Consider the following 15097-nt stretch of genomic DNA (forward strand, 5'->3'; position numbering starts at 1 on the left):
TTGCTAAAGAAAATCCAGTGGGAAAAAATTTAGCTAAGGGAAAAAGAGTGCAGCATGGAGTTGACTCCCCCTCAAGTAGACATCGCTTCATTTGTTACATCTTTTGAACATGTCTCATGCCAATGTTATGAACGTGTGTTCTGAAAATAGCAGTTGGAAGTGCTTTCGTGAAAAGATCAGCAGAGTTTTTGCTGGATTGAACATATCTCATTTCATTCTCGTTGTCCTTAATGAGATTTTGAGTGTATGAGAAGAATCTAGGAGGTATGTGTTTGGTTCGGTCACTTTTGATATACCCTTCTTTCATCTGTGCTATGCAAGCTGCATTATCTTCATAGATAATTGTTGGACTTTTATCGCTTTCTAGTCCACAAGAATCAGTAATGATTTGTGTCATTGATCTCAACCAAATACATTCCCGAGTAGCTTCATGTAATGCAATCACTTCGGCATGATTTGATGATGTAGCAACAAGTGTTTGTTTTTGAGAACGCCATGATATTGCAGTACCTCCATTTAGGAATACATATCCAGTTTGAGATTTAGCTTTATGTGGATCAGATAAATAACCTGCATCAGCATAACCAACCAAATCTTGTTTTGATTCGTTAAAATAAAATAATCCTAAATCAGTAGTTCCTCGAAGGTATCGAAATATGTGTTTGATCCCATTCCAGTGTCTTTTGGTAGGAGCAGAGCTGAACCTTGCCAACAAATTAACTGCAAAAGAAATGTCAGGTCTTGTACAATTTGTAAGATACATAAGAGCTCCAATTGCATTAAGATATGGTACTTCTGGTCCAAGAATATCTTCATGATCTTCACATGGACGAAATTGATCAGTTTCAACATTGAGTGATCTAACAACCATAGGAGTACTTAATGGTTTTGCCTTGTCCATATTGAAACGTTTCAAAATCTTTTCAGTATATGTTGTTTGATGTACAAGTAAACCATTAGGCATATGCTCAATTTGTAAACCAAGGCAATACTTGGTTTTTCCAAGATCTTTCATTTCAAATTCTTTCATTAGAAGTTGAATGGCTTCATGGATCTCTTTATTTGTACCTATGATGTTAAGATCATCAACATAAACAGCTATGATCACATATCCGGATGTTGTTTTCTTAATAAAAACACAAGGGCAAGTAAGGTTATTTGTATACCCTTTGCTTATCAAGTAATCACTTAATCGGTTATACCACATACGTCCCGATTGTTTTAACCCATATAAAGATCTTTGTAATTTAATCGAATACATTTCTTTGGGTTTTGCATTTGATGCTTCTGGTACCTTAAATCCTTCAGGTATCTTCATATATATATCACTATCAAGTAATCCATATAGATAAGCAGTCACAACATCCATGAGATGCATTTCTAAATTTTTAGAAACTGTCAGGCTGATTAAGTATCTAAAAGTAATTGCATCCATAACAGGGAAATAAGTTTCTTCATAATCAATTCCCGGTCTTTGAGAAAAACCTTGAGCTACAAGTCTAGCTTTATACCTTGTAACTTCATTTTTCTCATTTCTTTTTCGGACAAAAATCCATCTGTATCCTACAGGTTTCACATCTTTAGGAGTGAGAATGATGGATCCTAAAACTTTTCTTTTATTGAGTGATTCTAATTCAGCTTGTATTGCTTCTTTCCATTGAGCCCAATCATGTCTATTTTGACATTCAACCATAGATGTTGGTTCTGGATCATCATCATTATTCATGATGTCATATGCAACATTAAATGAAAATTTCTCATCAAGATTTTTCATTTCATTTCGGTTCCATAATATTTTTGAATGTGCATAATTGATAGCAATTTCTGTATTGACATCATCAATCTCCTCTGCAGTAGGAGTACTGATTTGTGGTTCTTCTTGAACACTTTCTTTTACCTTATTATCAGCTGATTTTCTTTTTCGAGGATTTTTATCTTTGAAACCAACTGGTCTCCCACGTTTCAGACGTGGCATAGATTCTTGAGTGACTACATTATCAGTTTTTCGATTTGGAATCTCAACTCGAGCTGGAGTATTAACTGCTAGTATATATGATTTAGTCACCCTTTTTGTATCTGTGAATGCATCATGCAATTGATTTGCAAGTTCTTGTATATGCATTATCTTTTGAACTTCTGTCTCGCATTCTTTTGTGCGAGGATCAAGATACTTTAATTGAGGTTCACACCATGAAACATCATTTTCTTTATTTTTTATTTCTCCCCCTAATCTAGGAAACAATGTTTCATTAAAATGACAATCAGCAAAACGTGCTGTAAAAACATCACCTGTCATAGGTTCAATATACCTTATGATTGAATATGTTTCATATCCAACATATATTCCCAACCTCCTTTGAGAACCCATTTTTATACGTTGTGGTGGCGCAATTGGAACATATACTGCACAACCAAATGTTCTAAGGTGAGAAATATTTGGCTCTTGACCAAAAGCAAGTTGTAGGGGGGAATATTTATGACTTGCACTTGGTCTGATGCGAATCAATGCGGCAGCATGTAAAATTGCATGACCCCATATAGATACATGGAGTTTTGTTCTCATTATCAATGGTCTAGCGATTAACTGTAAACGTTTAATCAGTGACTCGGCTAAACCATTTTGTGTATGCACATGAGCAACAGAATGTTCAACAACAATTCCTATAGATATGCAATAGTCATTAAATGTTTGAGATGTAAACTCACCAACATTATCAAGTCTCACCTTTTTAATGATGTAATCAGGAAAATGTGCTCTCAATTTAATAATTTCGGCAAGAAATTTTGCAAATGCCACATTACGGCTTGATAACAGACAAACATGAGACCATCTGCTAGATGCGTCTATTAGGACCATGAAATATCTAAATGGTCCACATGGTGGATGAATTGGTCCACAAATATCACCTTGAATTCTTTCAAGAAACATTGGTGATTCTTTCTCAACCTTAAGTGGCGAGGGTCTAGTTATCAATTTTCCAAGAGAGCAAGATATACATGGAACCATTGTATCATGAAGGATTTTTCTATCCTTCAGTGGATGTCCATGTGTACATTCAATAATTCTTTTCATCATTGTTGATCCTGGATGGCCCAATCTGTTATGCCATAAATTAAATACACAGGATCAATATACTTTTCTTTAATCACCATATGTGCTTCTGGTACATTTATATGTGTATAATGTAATCCAGGATTAAGTCTTGGCAGTTTTTCAATCACGTGATTCTTGTTAGTGATACTTAAATATTTCTCATTTTCTGCCGTTACTGACTGATAATCATACCCATTAAGGTATATGTCAGAAAAACTCAATAAATTTCTGCTTGACTTAGGAGAGAATAAGGCATTATTAATTAAAAATGTTGTACCGTTTGGTAATATGAATTTTGCCTTTCCTATCCCTTCTATCAAGTTAGCAGCACCTGATATTGTATGTATAGTTCCTTCCGTTGGTTTTAAATCAATGAAATATTTTTCAGATTTAAGTATAGTGTGTGTAGTACCACTATCTGCTATACAGAGATCTCCACTACTTGATTGATGTTGTGTTCCAGTAGAATTCATATTAAACTTCATATATAAGAAACAAACAGTAAGTATATAAATATTACACAAAATGTTTATTACATACAAATAGATAAAACTGAAACATTTGACATACATAGAATTGAAACATCAAACATAGAACTGGAACATTTGATAAAACATATAGAACTGAAACATTTGAGAAAATATGATGACAAAGGTTAAATCGTTTATTTATAAAAGAAACATATTAATTTAATTCAAGAAATCTTCATATAAATCAGATGGTTGCTCAGTGACTGTTGGATCAATATTATTCACAAAATTTACTTCCTTTTCTTTACCTTTCAACGAATCCTGATACATCTTAACAAGATGTTTAGATGTTCGGCAAGTATTAGCCCAGTGGCCCATTCTACCACATCTGTAACAAGATTGTTCAGAATTTTTAGAAGAATTTTCTTCAACATCTTGTTTAGTGGGCTTGTTTTGTGGTTGATATTTATATTTTCGTGGATTATTATTTCTTTGACCACCACGACCACGACCACGGCCGCGTCCACGCCCATTCCCATTACCATAAGGATGGTTTCTACCATAGTTATGGCTTTTGGCATGATGATGGCGATGGTTATTATAACCACGACCTTGCCCGCGTCCTTGTCCCTGTTTATAATTATTTACAGTATTTGCTTCAGGTATTGCAAGTGTACCAGTAGGACGGGATTGCTGATTTTTCATTAATAGCTCATCATTTTGCTCTGCAACCAAGAGATATGAATTAAGTTCAGGATATGTGTTGAACTTTAGCATTCTCAAATTTCTTTGCACTGTGATGTTGGCAGCATTCATTGTGGAGAAAGTTTTCTCCAACATGTCTGCATCACTTATTTCATGTCCACAGAATTTAAGTTGTGAGACTGTATTATACAGAGCTGAGCTGTATTCATTTACTTTCTTAAAGTCTTGGAACCTTAATGTTCTCCATTGATCCATAGCAGCTGGAAGTAAAATTTCTCTTTGATTATTGAATCTGCTTTTGAGACCTTCCCATAAAACATGGGGATCTTCTACAGTCACATAATTATTTTGTAAGCATTCATCAATATGTTGATGAATAAAGCAACATGCCGTTGCTTGTTCTTTTTCAGAACAAGTGTTGTTTTCATTTATGGTTTCAAGAATGCCCATTGATTTAAGATGCATTTTTACTTTTATAACCCATGGCATGTAGTTGTTTTCAGTTGATTCTAAAGGAGTAAATTTAAGCTTTTCCAGATTCGACATTTTCTATTAACAAAAATTAAAACAAACAACATGATAAATTAGAGTCAATTTATATTCATAAGTATATAAACATTAAACATAAATTTAATATAACATAAATGATAAGTAGGCGACAGTGTCGACCATATGTAAGTAATCATAAATAAATGTTATATAACATAAATGATAATTAGGTGACAGTGTCGACCATATAAATGTTAGATAATAGAAATATAAATGTTAGTAACATAAATGATAATTAGGCGACAGTGTCTACTATATAAATGTTAGATAATAGAAATATAAATGTTAGTAACATAAATGATAATTAGGCGACAGTGTCGACCATATATTATTCAGGTGGTATAACCGACCATATATCATTTAGGTGGCAGAGCCAACCATAATTAGTATTAAGATTATCGTGCTGATAACGTATTATAATTCAGCAGGCTTATAACTACCTTTAGTGGTTTGATTCTTGATGTTATAATTCAGTAGGCTTATAACTACCTTTAGTGGTTTGATTTTTGATTAAGAATGCTAATAATGAAGTGTAAGAACAAAGATGATAATGGAGAGAAAGAAAGAAACACTTTGTAAGTATGAGAAATGGTGCAAGTTTAATGCTTGCATTCATGGCTATTTATAACAAAAATATCACAAGTTTAGGTAATACAATAATATTACTTTTGTGTATCAATAATTGACTATCTATTTATATATATATTTATATATTATAACACTTAATAATTATTATACCTACTCATCTATTATAATGGTCCAAAACTAAAATAAACGACTTCCTACTCAACGGAATTTAAATTTAAAATTGTTGGGTTCCAATTGTTCGCCTATTCAAGTTCAAGGTGGTATTATGCGTCTCGCACCTCAAGTTTTAATATAATCATCATTTATTTGTTTGGGATAATATCCCCGAAACTCTATGTCATTCGGCTTCAGATTCAATTATTTTATGTACAAGCCGAATGTTTATTTTTTGTAACTGTTGCCTTTATCATTTTGATGAAAGTGTTTCTTAATATATGTGTTCCAATTTTGCCCCAAAAAAAAAAAAAAAAAAAAGATAGCTCAGGACACTTAAATCTTACTCTTTTATGAAAAATCATTGAAATCACTCCGTATGAATTGGATATATGTCAAATACTTCTATTGAATACTCCTATATAACATGAATGAGACTAATCTCAATATGACAAGAGGTGCAAATTTTTAACATGATCAAAACTCGAACGTGCACCTACATTTGTAAAGAGCTTCCACGTAGTAGCCCCCAAAAGTCATGAGGTATTGTTCACGCTGAAGAGCGTTGATCGCAAAATTATATCTTGTTAGCCTAATGAATCATGTAAACTTGCTTTTGAACGTCAATATGTTGGTGTATAGGTGATGATCTAACTTCCCATAAAGGAGGTTAGTGGTTCGATCACACATGAGTTGAGTTGAGCTGCAAAATATTTTCATTGAATTTACCCGATCATTTGATGGGTCTTGCGTGCGTGCCTCACTCGAGGCAGTTTTACCACATGCGATGCTCGTACGAATTTGTCGTGGCGGTTTCCTTCTGAAGGGCGGTACGAATTTAATGTTCGTCACAAAAATAATCGGGTAAGTTGGTTTTGACATGGCGTTCGATTCGGGATGGGCAGTATCACAATCAATATATATTTTATTATTATATTAATATATTAATATTATATTATATTAATTATATTAATAATTAATAATCAATATTAAGTACCTAATAGGCTAATACACTTGAAATAAATAAAGATAAATATGTTGAAGATGCACCAGATAACAATGGATCATGTAAAGAGATTTATCCACCCTGGCAAAGAAAAAGAGGTTTTGTTCTCTACTTCAAAGATAAGAAGCATCATGAAGAAAATAAAAAATAATAAAGAAAAAAGACAACTCCAGCTTTGTGGCTGCAAATTGCCTATGGTGACCCCATTTCTTGAAACCAATCTTCTCCTTTCACTTTCTTACCCACCTTTGTTTTTTTGTTATCATCATAATTCACTATAATTCCAATAATTAGTGTTTAATGAGATTCTTGATTGATATACCCATATCAAATTTTAATTAAAGTTTCCAACTTTTTAGTGTTTTTACCCATAAAAAATGATTCTTAAGCCACACGAGTGAAGAAAAATAAAGAAACTAAGGATAAGAGTAAAACTAGTGAACCCTTTTGTTCTCCAAACAAATAATACCACTTGTCCATAGTTACAAGTGGGTTGTTTGGACTAGATTTCAGATCAGGGTATCTCAAAAATAGAAAGCCATAGTTGCAGAATTTCATCTCCATGAGATAAAAAGCTTCAAAATTGGAATTTGGGTTTCTTCAAAAAGTTGTTTATTGAAGTGGGAATTAGGTGTCTGGTGGGAAAAAAGAAAACTTTTTAAGTTTCTTTCTGGGATTCTTGAAAAGTTGTCATCTTGATGTGGGTTTTAAGGTTTCTTCTTACAAAAATCTCTATAATTTTTTAGTTCAGCAAATTGGGGGTTGGGTTTCATTAAATAGTTGTTTATTGATGCTGGGTTCATGTTTCTTGAAAGAAAAATATCAATAGAACTCTGTAGTTAAGCGAATTAGTATTCAAGTTTCTTTCTTTATTTAGAAAGAATCAATATAATTTGGAATTAAGTTAGGGTTATTATATAATAATTGAAAGATGACAAGTGGGTGTAGTATAGTATGGTTTAGGAGAGATCTGAGGATAGAAGATAACCCTGCTTTAGCTGCTGGTGTAAGATCAGGTAAAGTTATAGCAGTGTTCATATGGGCACCAGAAGAAGAAGGTCATTATTACCCAGGAAGGGTATCAAGATGGTGGCTTAAACAAAGTTTATCTTTACTTGATTCGTCTTTAAAGAATCTTGGAACTTCACTTATTACAAAGAGATCGTCTGATAGTGTTATGTCTCTTCTAGATGTTATTAAATCCACTGGTGCTACTCAGCTTTTTTTTAATCACTTATATGGTTAGTCCATAACTTTATATATATTTGTGTATTAGTATTGCTTTTTGTTGAAGACTATTTTAAATCTCTTTAGTTTATTTAGTCCTTCTCTTCAGTGGCTTAAACAAAGTTATTAAGTTGTGTGATTTTTGACATCTAGGGGTGTTCAAACGAGCTTTTAGAATATTAATCTTGATCTGAATGTTTTAAACGCGGTTAAACAATTTATAATTATATTTGGCTTGATGGTCTAAGGAGTTGCACTTTTGGAATTGTTATTGTAGAAAATGGTAATTTACCTGACTAATAGCTATGCATAGTTTTAAGCAACTAATTATCAGAATATTATTCAAGTTACAACATTCAGTCTAAGATGCACAACATCCAAATACAGTTATTGATGGTTTATGCAAATAAAAAAATGCACTATTTTGACATTTTCCCTCAATTAAATAGCTTGTATAGTATTAGCTTGATTTGAATTTAAGGTAATGTTATTTTCTGTGTTGTAGATCCTTTATCTCTCGTTAGGGATCATCGAGCGAAGGAGATTTTAACTGAAAACGGGGTAGCTGTTCACTCGTTCAATGCAGACTTGTTATACGAACCATGGGAAGTTCTTGATGATCAAAATCGACCGTTTATCACGTTTACTTCATTTTGGGATCGGTGTCTTAGCATGCCGTATGACCCCGAGCCTCCACAACTACCACCTAAAAGAATAATCTCAGGTTACTTTTTTCATAACTCCAGGCACATATATTTGTGTAGCTTCTAGTTTTGTATGTATGTTTACTGATGAGTAAATAAGTTTAATTTGTGTAATATATATGACTTTTGGAGATGTTTGGATTAATGTTTAAACTGAAATTTGACTAGTGTCAAAGCGTTTAGGTTTACATACACGTGACAATTTTGACCCATTTACTTATAAAAGATTGTGTTATATCTCAAATGGGCAAACTTTAGATAAGCAGTTAAGATTCTGTTTTACATACAGGTGGCTATTTTGACCCATTTACTTATGAGTGGGTTGATTCAGATTGTGTTTTTTTCTCAAATTGGGAACTTTAGATAAGTTAGATACGGGTGGCAATTTTGACCCAAAGTTATTTTTAAGGCATACAGGCTTATAAATTGTTTATTAATATAATTATTTTATATATATTAAACAGTAAACGATTATTTCTTGGTTTTCTTCAGGCGACGTGTCTAGATGCCCTTCGGACAAGTTGGTTTTCGAAAACGATTCAGAAAGAGGAAGCAACGCACTTTTAGCACGTGCATGGTCACCCGGGTGGAGCAATGCTGACAAGGCACTAGCCACTTTCATTAACGGGCCGTTACTAGATTACTCTACGAACCGTCGAAAAGCCGATAGCGCCACTACATCTTTTCTTTCTCCACACCTACATTTCGGTGAAGTTAGTGTTAGAAAAGTGTTCCATCAAGCCCGAATGAAACAAATTATATGGGCCAATGAAGGGAACAAAGCGGGTGAAGAAAGCGTTAACTTGTTCCTAAAATCAATCGGGCTTCGTGAGTATTCAAGATACATGAGTTTTAACCACCCATATAGTCACGAAAGGCCCCTTTTGGGTCACTTGAAGTTTTTCCCATGGGTCATTGATGAAAACTATTTTAAGGCGTGGAGACAAGGTAGAACGGGTTACCCGTTGGTTGATGCGGGTATGAGAGAGTTGTGGGCCACTGGTTGGTTACATGATAGGATACGGGTCGTGGTTTCAAGTTTTTTTGTGAAGGTTTTACAGTTGCCTTGGAGATGGGGTATGAAGTATTTTTGGGATACGTTGTTAGATGCGGATCTTGAAAGTGATGCTCTCGGTTGGCAATATATATCGGGTACTTTACCTGATAGTCGCGAGTTTGATCGCATTGATAATCCTCAGGTATGACTTTAATTTGACTTTTTTGGTCAAACCTTTATGATCTGACTTCATAATCAACGTGAAACAATAACCATTGCGCGAACTTTTGTGATTATTACGGTTTGGGTCCAAATTGTCATGACCTGTTTTCATTTTTCTCTAAAAACCAGACCTTTTAGTAATTTTAAGTAGTTAAACTTGAAATTAGAGGTGACAAAGTGAGTGGGTTGGATAGGTTCGGTAACGGGTCAAAACATTTTTAAGTCCAATTTACTCTGCAACACTTGTCCCTTTTCTTGAACTTCATGGATAATTAACTTATGATTCATATTTGATTATTATATTCAATTTTAAATATATCTGTTTAGAAGGTTGGAAGCCTTTAGAATACACTTTTGGAGAATTTTGACCCGTTAATCTCATTTGACCCGTTTCTTTGTGTGACAGATTGAGGGGTATAGTTTTGACCCGAACGGAGAATACGTACGAAGATGGCTTCCCGAACTTGCTCGACTACCAACCGAATGGATACACCACCCATGGGACGCACCAGAATACGTACTTCAAGCTGCCGGAATCGAACTCGGGTCCAATTACCCTCTCCCAATCGTTAAAATCGATGATGCAAAATCTCGATTACAACAAGCTTTAATACAAATGTGGCAACACGAAGCCGCTTCTCGAGCCGTTATCGAAAACGGTATGGAAGAAGGACTCGGTGACTCATCGGAAGATACATTAATCGCATTCCCACAAGACATGCAAATGGAAATGGATCATGATAACACCGCTAGGAACCGCCCAACAACCACCACGATCCGCCATTATGAAGATCAAATGGTTCCAAGTTTGACCACTTCGTTGTTAAGAGTTGACCAAGAAGAAGAATCATCGTCTTCGGATAGAAGAAATGTGGAAATTGATAGTAGGGCGGAAGTTCCTAATGAAGTTGTGAATCAGGAGTTAGTGAGAGGTGGTGGTAATATGGGCGGGTCGGGTTTTGATGCTCAATCGTTGTTACCGCAGTTTAATATTCAGATAGCGTTGAGGAACGGTGAAAATTCTCCGGCGGAATCTTCTAGTAGTGCGACGTCTAGGAGGGAACGAGACGGTGGTGTGGTCCCCGTGTGGTCCCCGCCGAGTTCGACTTATTCGGAGACGTTTGTAGGTGACGAGAATTCGTATTTGCAAAGGCATCCGCAGATCAACTGGAGACAGCTTTCTCAGACCGGGTAAGCCTTTTGTATTGACAAGTGATTATCTGACTAACTATGATTACAGGTGACGATTTGGGTGGGGTGGGGTGGGGTGGGTTGGGTTGGGTTGACCCAAAACATTTTTGCTACAGTTTTAGAATCTTTAACAATTATTTGTGTGTCAAATATGTTTACAGAACGATGAACTGTTGATCTAATATTCATTTTACCATTTTGGGAAGAACGTATAATTGCATATCATTTGTCAATTGTTTCAAATGGTTTCTGAATTACTATATAAATGTTTGAGTAGAAAATTACTCTGAACTTGTGTACATTTTCCTATAATCCTAACTGTAAACTAATCTCATAAGTGGTTTATAAATTACTATGAACAGGTGATCAATAAATGGGGATAATGAAACACCATCGCCATCAGGCGTATAGGTTTTTGTCAAGGTTTCCATTTCCAGGACTCGATCCATGGACAATCATCAAGATTACAGATTTGGAACCGGAAAGATGAATTTTCTGTAATCTAATATTAGTTACTATGATGTTCATATTATTATTCTTGTGTTGTATAGTAAGCAAAAAACCAGTATGTAGACATAATAAGAATCTGAAATCCTCTAAAAAACGCCTGATTTTTTTACCTTTTCTATATATTATGTTGTCGTTATTGTTGTTGTTGCTCATGCTTTGGTTGTGGGAGAAGTTTGTAAATGAGATTTTTTGAGAAGTTTAATCCCATAAAAGTTTTGATAAATTTTTACTAGAGTATAACAAATTGTTACCCTGCAATTAGCACATTATACATGAGTATGCAAACTGTTGTACTTCCCTTGAATCCCTAATCAATTCAATCAAAGTGTACGAATATAAAAAGAAATATGGCGAAAACCCCCAGATAAAATATACAAAAAGTCGCTACCTTTTGACAGTATGATGGAAGAACGACAACATTATTGCCGGCAAGCACCTAGACGAGTTCCAGAAAGCACCTAGTTGTCGAGCTAGTTTTGACTCCTTTTAATAAGCTCTTAGTCAAGTGTTGTTCCTTAAGCATAAAACTCAAGCTGCCAACATTATTGGAAAATCTTTTCTGATTGTCTTTAGTTTGTTTATTTTTGAGTAACCATAAAGTGCTATTGGGAGCGTGTTCTAGCGAACATGTATGAGGTCTTGAAATTCAGTCTGCCATTGATGAAGCATAGAGCTAATAAAAGATGCTGCTTGGTTTGGTTGATTAAGAATTAAGATATAATGCGGTGTTTTTAGGCTTGAGTAAAGTTTGAGTTTTACGGCAGATTTGGATATTTGCAAGTGAAAAGTTTCATTATTGGTAATTAGACATTTGTATGTAGTCATTTCCTTGCAAATTTGTAATCATATTACTTGTCAATAAGATTTCACATATGGTAAGAATTTGGCAAGATGATTAATTAAAGTTGCAATAACTGAAAAAGAACACATGAATAACAGTTGTCATGAACAAAAAACAAGATTCCTAAATGATGTTTGTTGTCATAAGAATCTAAAACTTTATAAAGTCGAAGTCGATGTTAATTTGGTTTGTGGAATAACTTTGTATCATGGAACAAGGACACGATAGGTACGATACATATTCCATATGAAGCAGTGATGGAGGATTTAAGGGGTTGGGGTAGGTCATGGTCCTCCCAAAAACTTATGTCGTTACTAGCAACTTTTACAGTTTTAAGGATTAAATATGATAAATTCAAATATTGGTCCCACCAAATTAAAATTAGAACATGTAGAGACTACATAATTTTAAATTTTATGGAACCTATTGTTATATGGCCCCCTCATTATTATTACTAGGTTCGAGCTTCCCCGTTCTCCCCTTATCATTTTGTTTCATGTTGAGGGCGTTTTCTTTCGAAAAACGAAATCGTTTCTATATGAGTATTCGTTAATTTGCAAAAAAAAAAGAAAAAAAAAGAAAAGAAACACAAAAAAATAAACAAAAAAAAAATGAAGTATCCAATTGGTATGCTATTCATAGTCTTGTACTTATAGTAAACAAGTATACAACCAGGGGTGATTCTATGTTAAACCCAGTGAGTCCCGTAACAACAATAGTTGTTGTTTTTTTTTTTTTTTTTACAAAATAACCTACACCACTAAATTTGAATATTTGACCCCGCATATATTTAAGACATGATTTTTTGAAGGTAAACACACATTAAAGTATCCTTCAAATATAATTAGCTTTGAAAGAAAATTTAATCCTTTAAGTTTGACGTTCTGGAATTGAAATTGGGTTTCATATACCCCTTGTGTGATTTGAATATTGTAATAGTCTCAATTCAGTCCCAGGATCATTTCGGGTCAACATGAAGTGAAAAACTTGGAAAACGGTCAAAACGCGTCGAGTGTCAATATGGTCGAAAAGCTGGAAATCTGGAATCTGGTGAGTGCTAGTAGCACTCTAATTTTGTAATATTTCTGTCGAAATCAATACTTCAAGTTTTCAGAAGTGCACGCCACGCATACTTGGTGCGCTCCGCGCATAGGGCTGGTGGCGCTGCGTACAGGGTTGCTAAAAAGAAAAATTTGTCGTTTTCCGAGTGTTGGTTAATGGCCGTTTCACACATATATAGATTTTCAAGAGATAAATAAACACATGGTTCTTAGATTTTTGATATTCCATCAAGATTTTTTAATAAAAAAAATTTCATGATTGGTAATTAGATATATTTGAAGGTAGTTTTTTCCTTGCAGAGTTGTAATCATATTACTTTTCAATAATATTTAATTTTATGGTAAGAATAGTCATGATGTTAGATTGAAGTTGCAACAAGTGAATGAGAACAAATGAATAACAGTTGTCATGAACAAAAAACAAGATTCCTAAATGATGTTCTTTATAAGGATCGGCTTAAAAGAATCTAAAACTTTATAAAGTCGATGTGGATTTTAATTTGGTTTGCAAAATAACTTTGTTCTGTCATGAAACAAGAACAAGATAACTACGAGTACAATGGATAATACAATGCATATTCCATATGAAGCATCCAATTGGCATATGCTATTCATACTAAAGAAATAGACAAACATGTATTCATTCAATTGGCATATATTATACCTGGCAATTGAAACCCATACTTTCAAATCTGGATCATTATAGGTCAAGTTTTTTGGTCAATTAAGTCTTGAAAGAAATTAGGCCTGACAATATAAACCAAAACTTAAAAAAAGGTCTAGTGAATTTTTCTTCAACCTATTGAGTCTTATACAAAATATAAAATACCGGGTCAAATGGTATCAAATCCTAAAGTTGGATAAATAGAGATAAGTCTAATGGGTCTTGTAAATGGGTCAAATTGATCGAGCATAACAAGATTCATCTGTCAATCATATATGAAAGCATTAATGGTTATATCAATTATTACGAATATTAATATCTTCTTATATATATAATAAGGAGTAAACTATAAATATTAATAATATATATAACTAGAAAGAAATTGTTCCGCGCGTTGCGGCGGAATATTTGAACGTCCTTTATAAAACTAATGTCGAGCGAGAACTGAGATAATAATTGCGACAAAAAAAAAGGCCAGAAGGAGTCGAACTCGAGTGGTTTCTCTTACCAACTCAGAACTCACAACTTGCTTTAGCCATTCACTTGTTTAATAAGTTGAGTTTATTTATTATATATATGTTTTTTGTTTTTTTATTCTAAAAAGAAAACTCTGTTTTGAATATAATTAGTTGCATTTTGTTCGTAAAATTATTTCGAGTTGAACAGTGATAACGGAGAAACCTAACTCGCGGTAGGAAAAAAGATAAATCTTGTCAAAATATTGGGTGAAATTTTTTGTTATTGTATTTTATATGAAATTGCCAATTACATTTAATACCCTAATTGAGGGGGTAAATGTATGCATTATGATGAAAAGTTACATTTGTACATAAAATTAAAGGGCTTGAAGTATAAAGTTGGGGTTGAAAATTGGGGTGTCGTTTCGGTAGTTGTAGGGGTTGAAAACGACCGAATTCCTCATGTTTTTATTAGTATATAAGAGTAATAATAACTAAAACCATATAGTAAATGTAAAAAAAATAAATGTAAAAGTATATGAACTGTTTGGACCTATTTGACCCATTACTCATTTCGACCTGTTTTTCAAACGGACCCAACATGACTCGTTTGGACCTGTTTAAAATTTTTACCCATTTGACCAATGACCCATTTAA

At 33.8% G+C, this 15097-nt stretch overlaps 1 protein-coding gene across 1 annotated transcript; it reads left to right on the forward strand.

The window, feature by feature from the left end:
- The first annotated feature begins 7025 nt into the window (after positions 1–7025).
- LOC139866771 (cryptochrome-1-like) lies at positions 7026–11523 on the forward strand. The gene is made up of 5 exons (XM_071855060.1): positions 7026–7806; positions 8298–8516; positions 8989–9695; positions 10122–10906; positions 11269–11523. Exons 1-5 carry the CDS (start codon positions 7497–7499, stop codon positions 11270–11272), a joined length of 2025 nt encoding a protein of 674 aa, XP_071711161.1. The 5' UTR covers positions 7026–7496; the 3' UTR covers positions 11273–11523.
- Positions 11524–15097: the final 3574 nt, after the last annotated feature.

Source organism: Rutidosis leptorrhynchoides, chromosome 9 (assembly GCF_046630445.1).
Source record: "Rutidosis leptorrhynchoides isolate AG116_Rl617_1_P2 chromosome 9, CSIRO_AGI_Rlap_v1, whole genome shotgun sequence".
Taxonomy (NCBI): domain Eukaryota; kingdom Viridiplantae; phylum Streptophyta; class Magnoliopsida; order Asterales; family Asteraceae; genus Rutidosis; species Rutidosis leptorrhynchoides.

Coding starts and splice junctions, on each gene's coding strand:
- LOC139866771 (XM_071855060.1), top strand. CDS start 7,497: ATGACAAGTGGGTGTAGTATAGTATGGTTTAGGAGAGATCTGAGGATA. Junction 7,807..8,297: donor TTTTTTTAATCACTTATATG/GTTAGTCCATAA, acceptor TCTGTGTTGTAG/ATCCTTTATCTCTCGTTAGG. Junction 8,517..8,988: donor ACCTAAAAGAATAATCTCAG/GTTACTTTTTTC, acceptor GGTTTTCTTCAG/GCGACGTGTCTAGATGCCCT.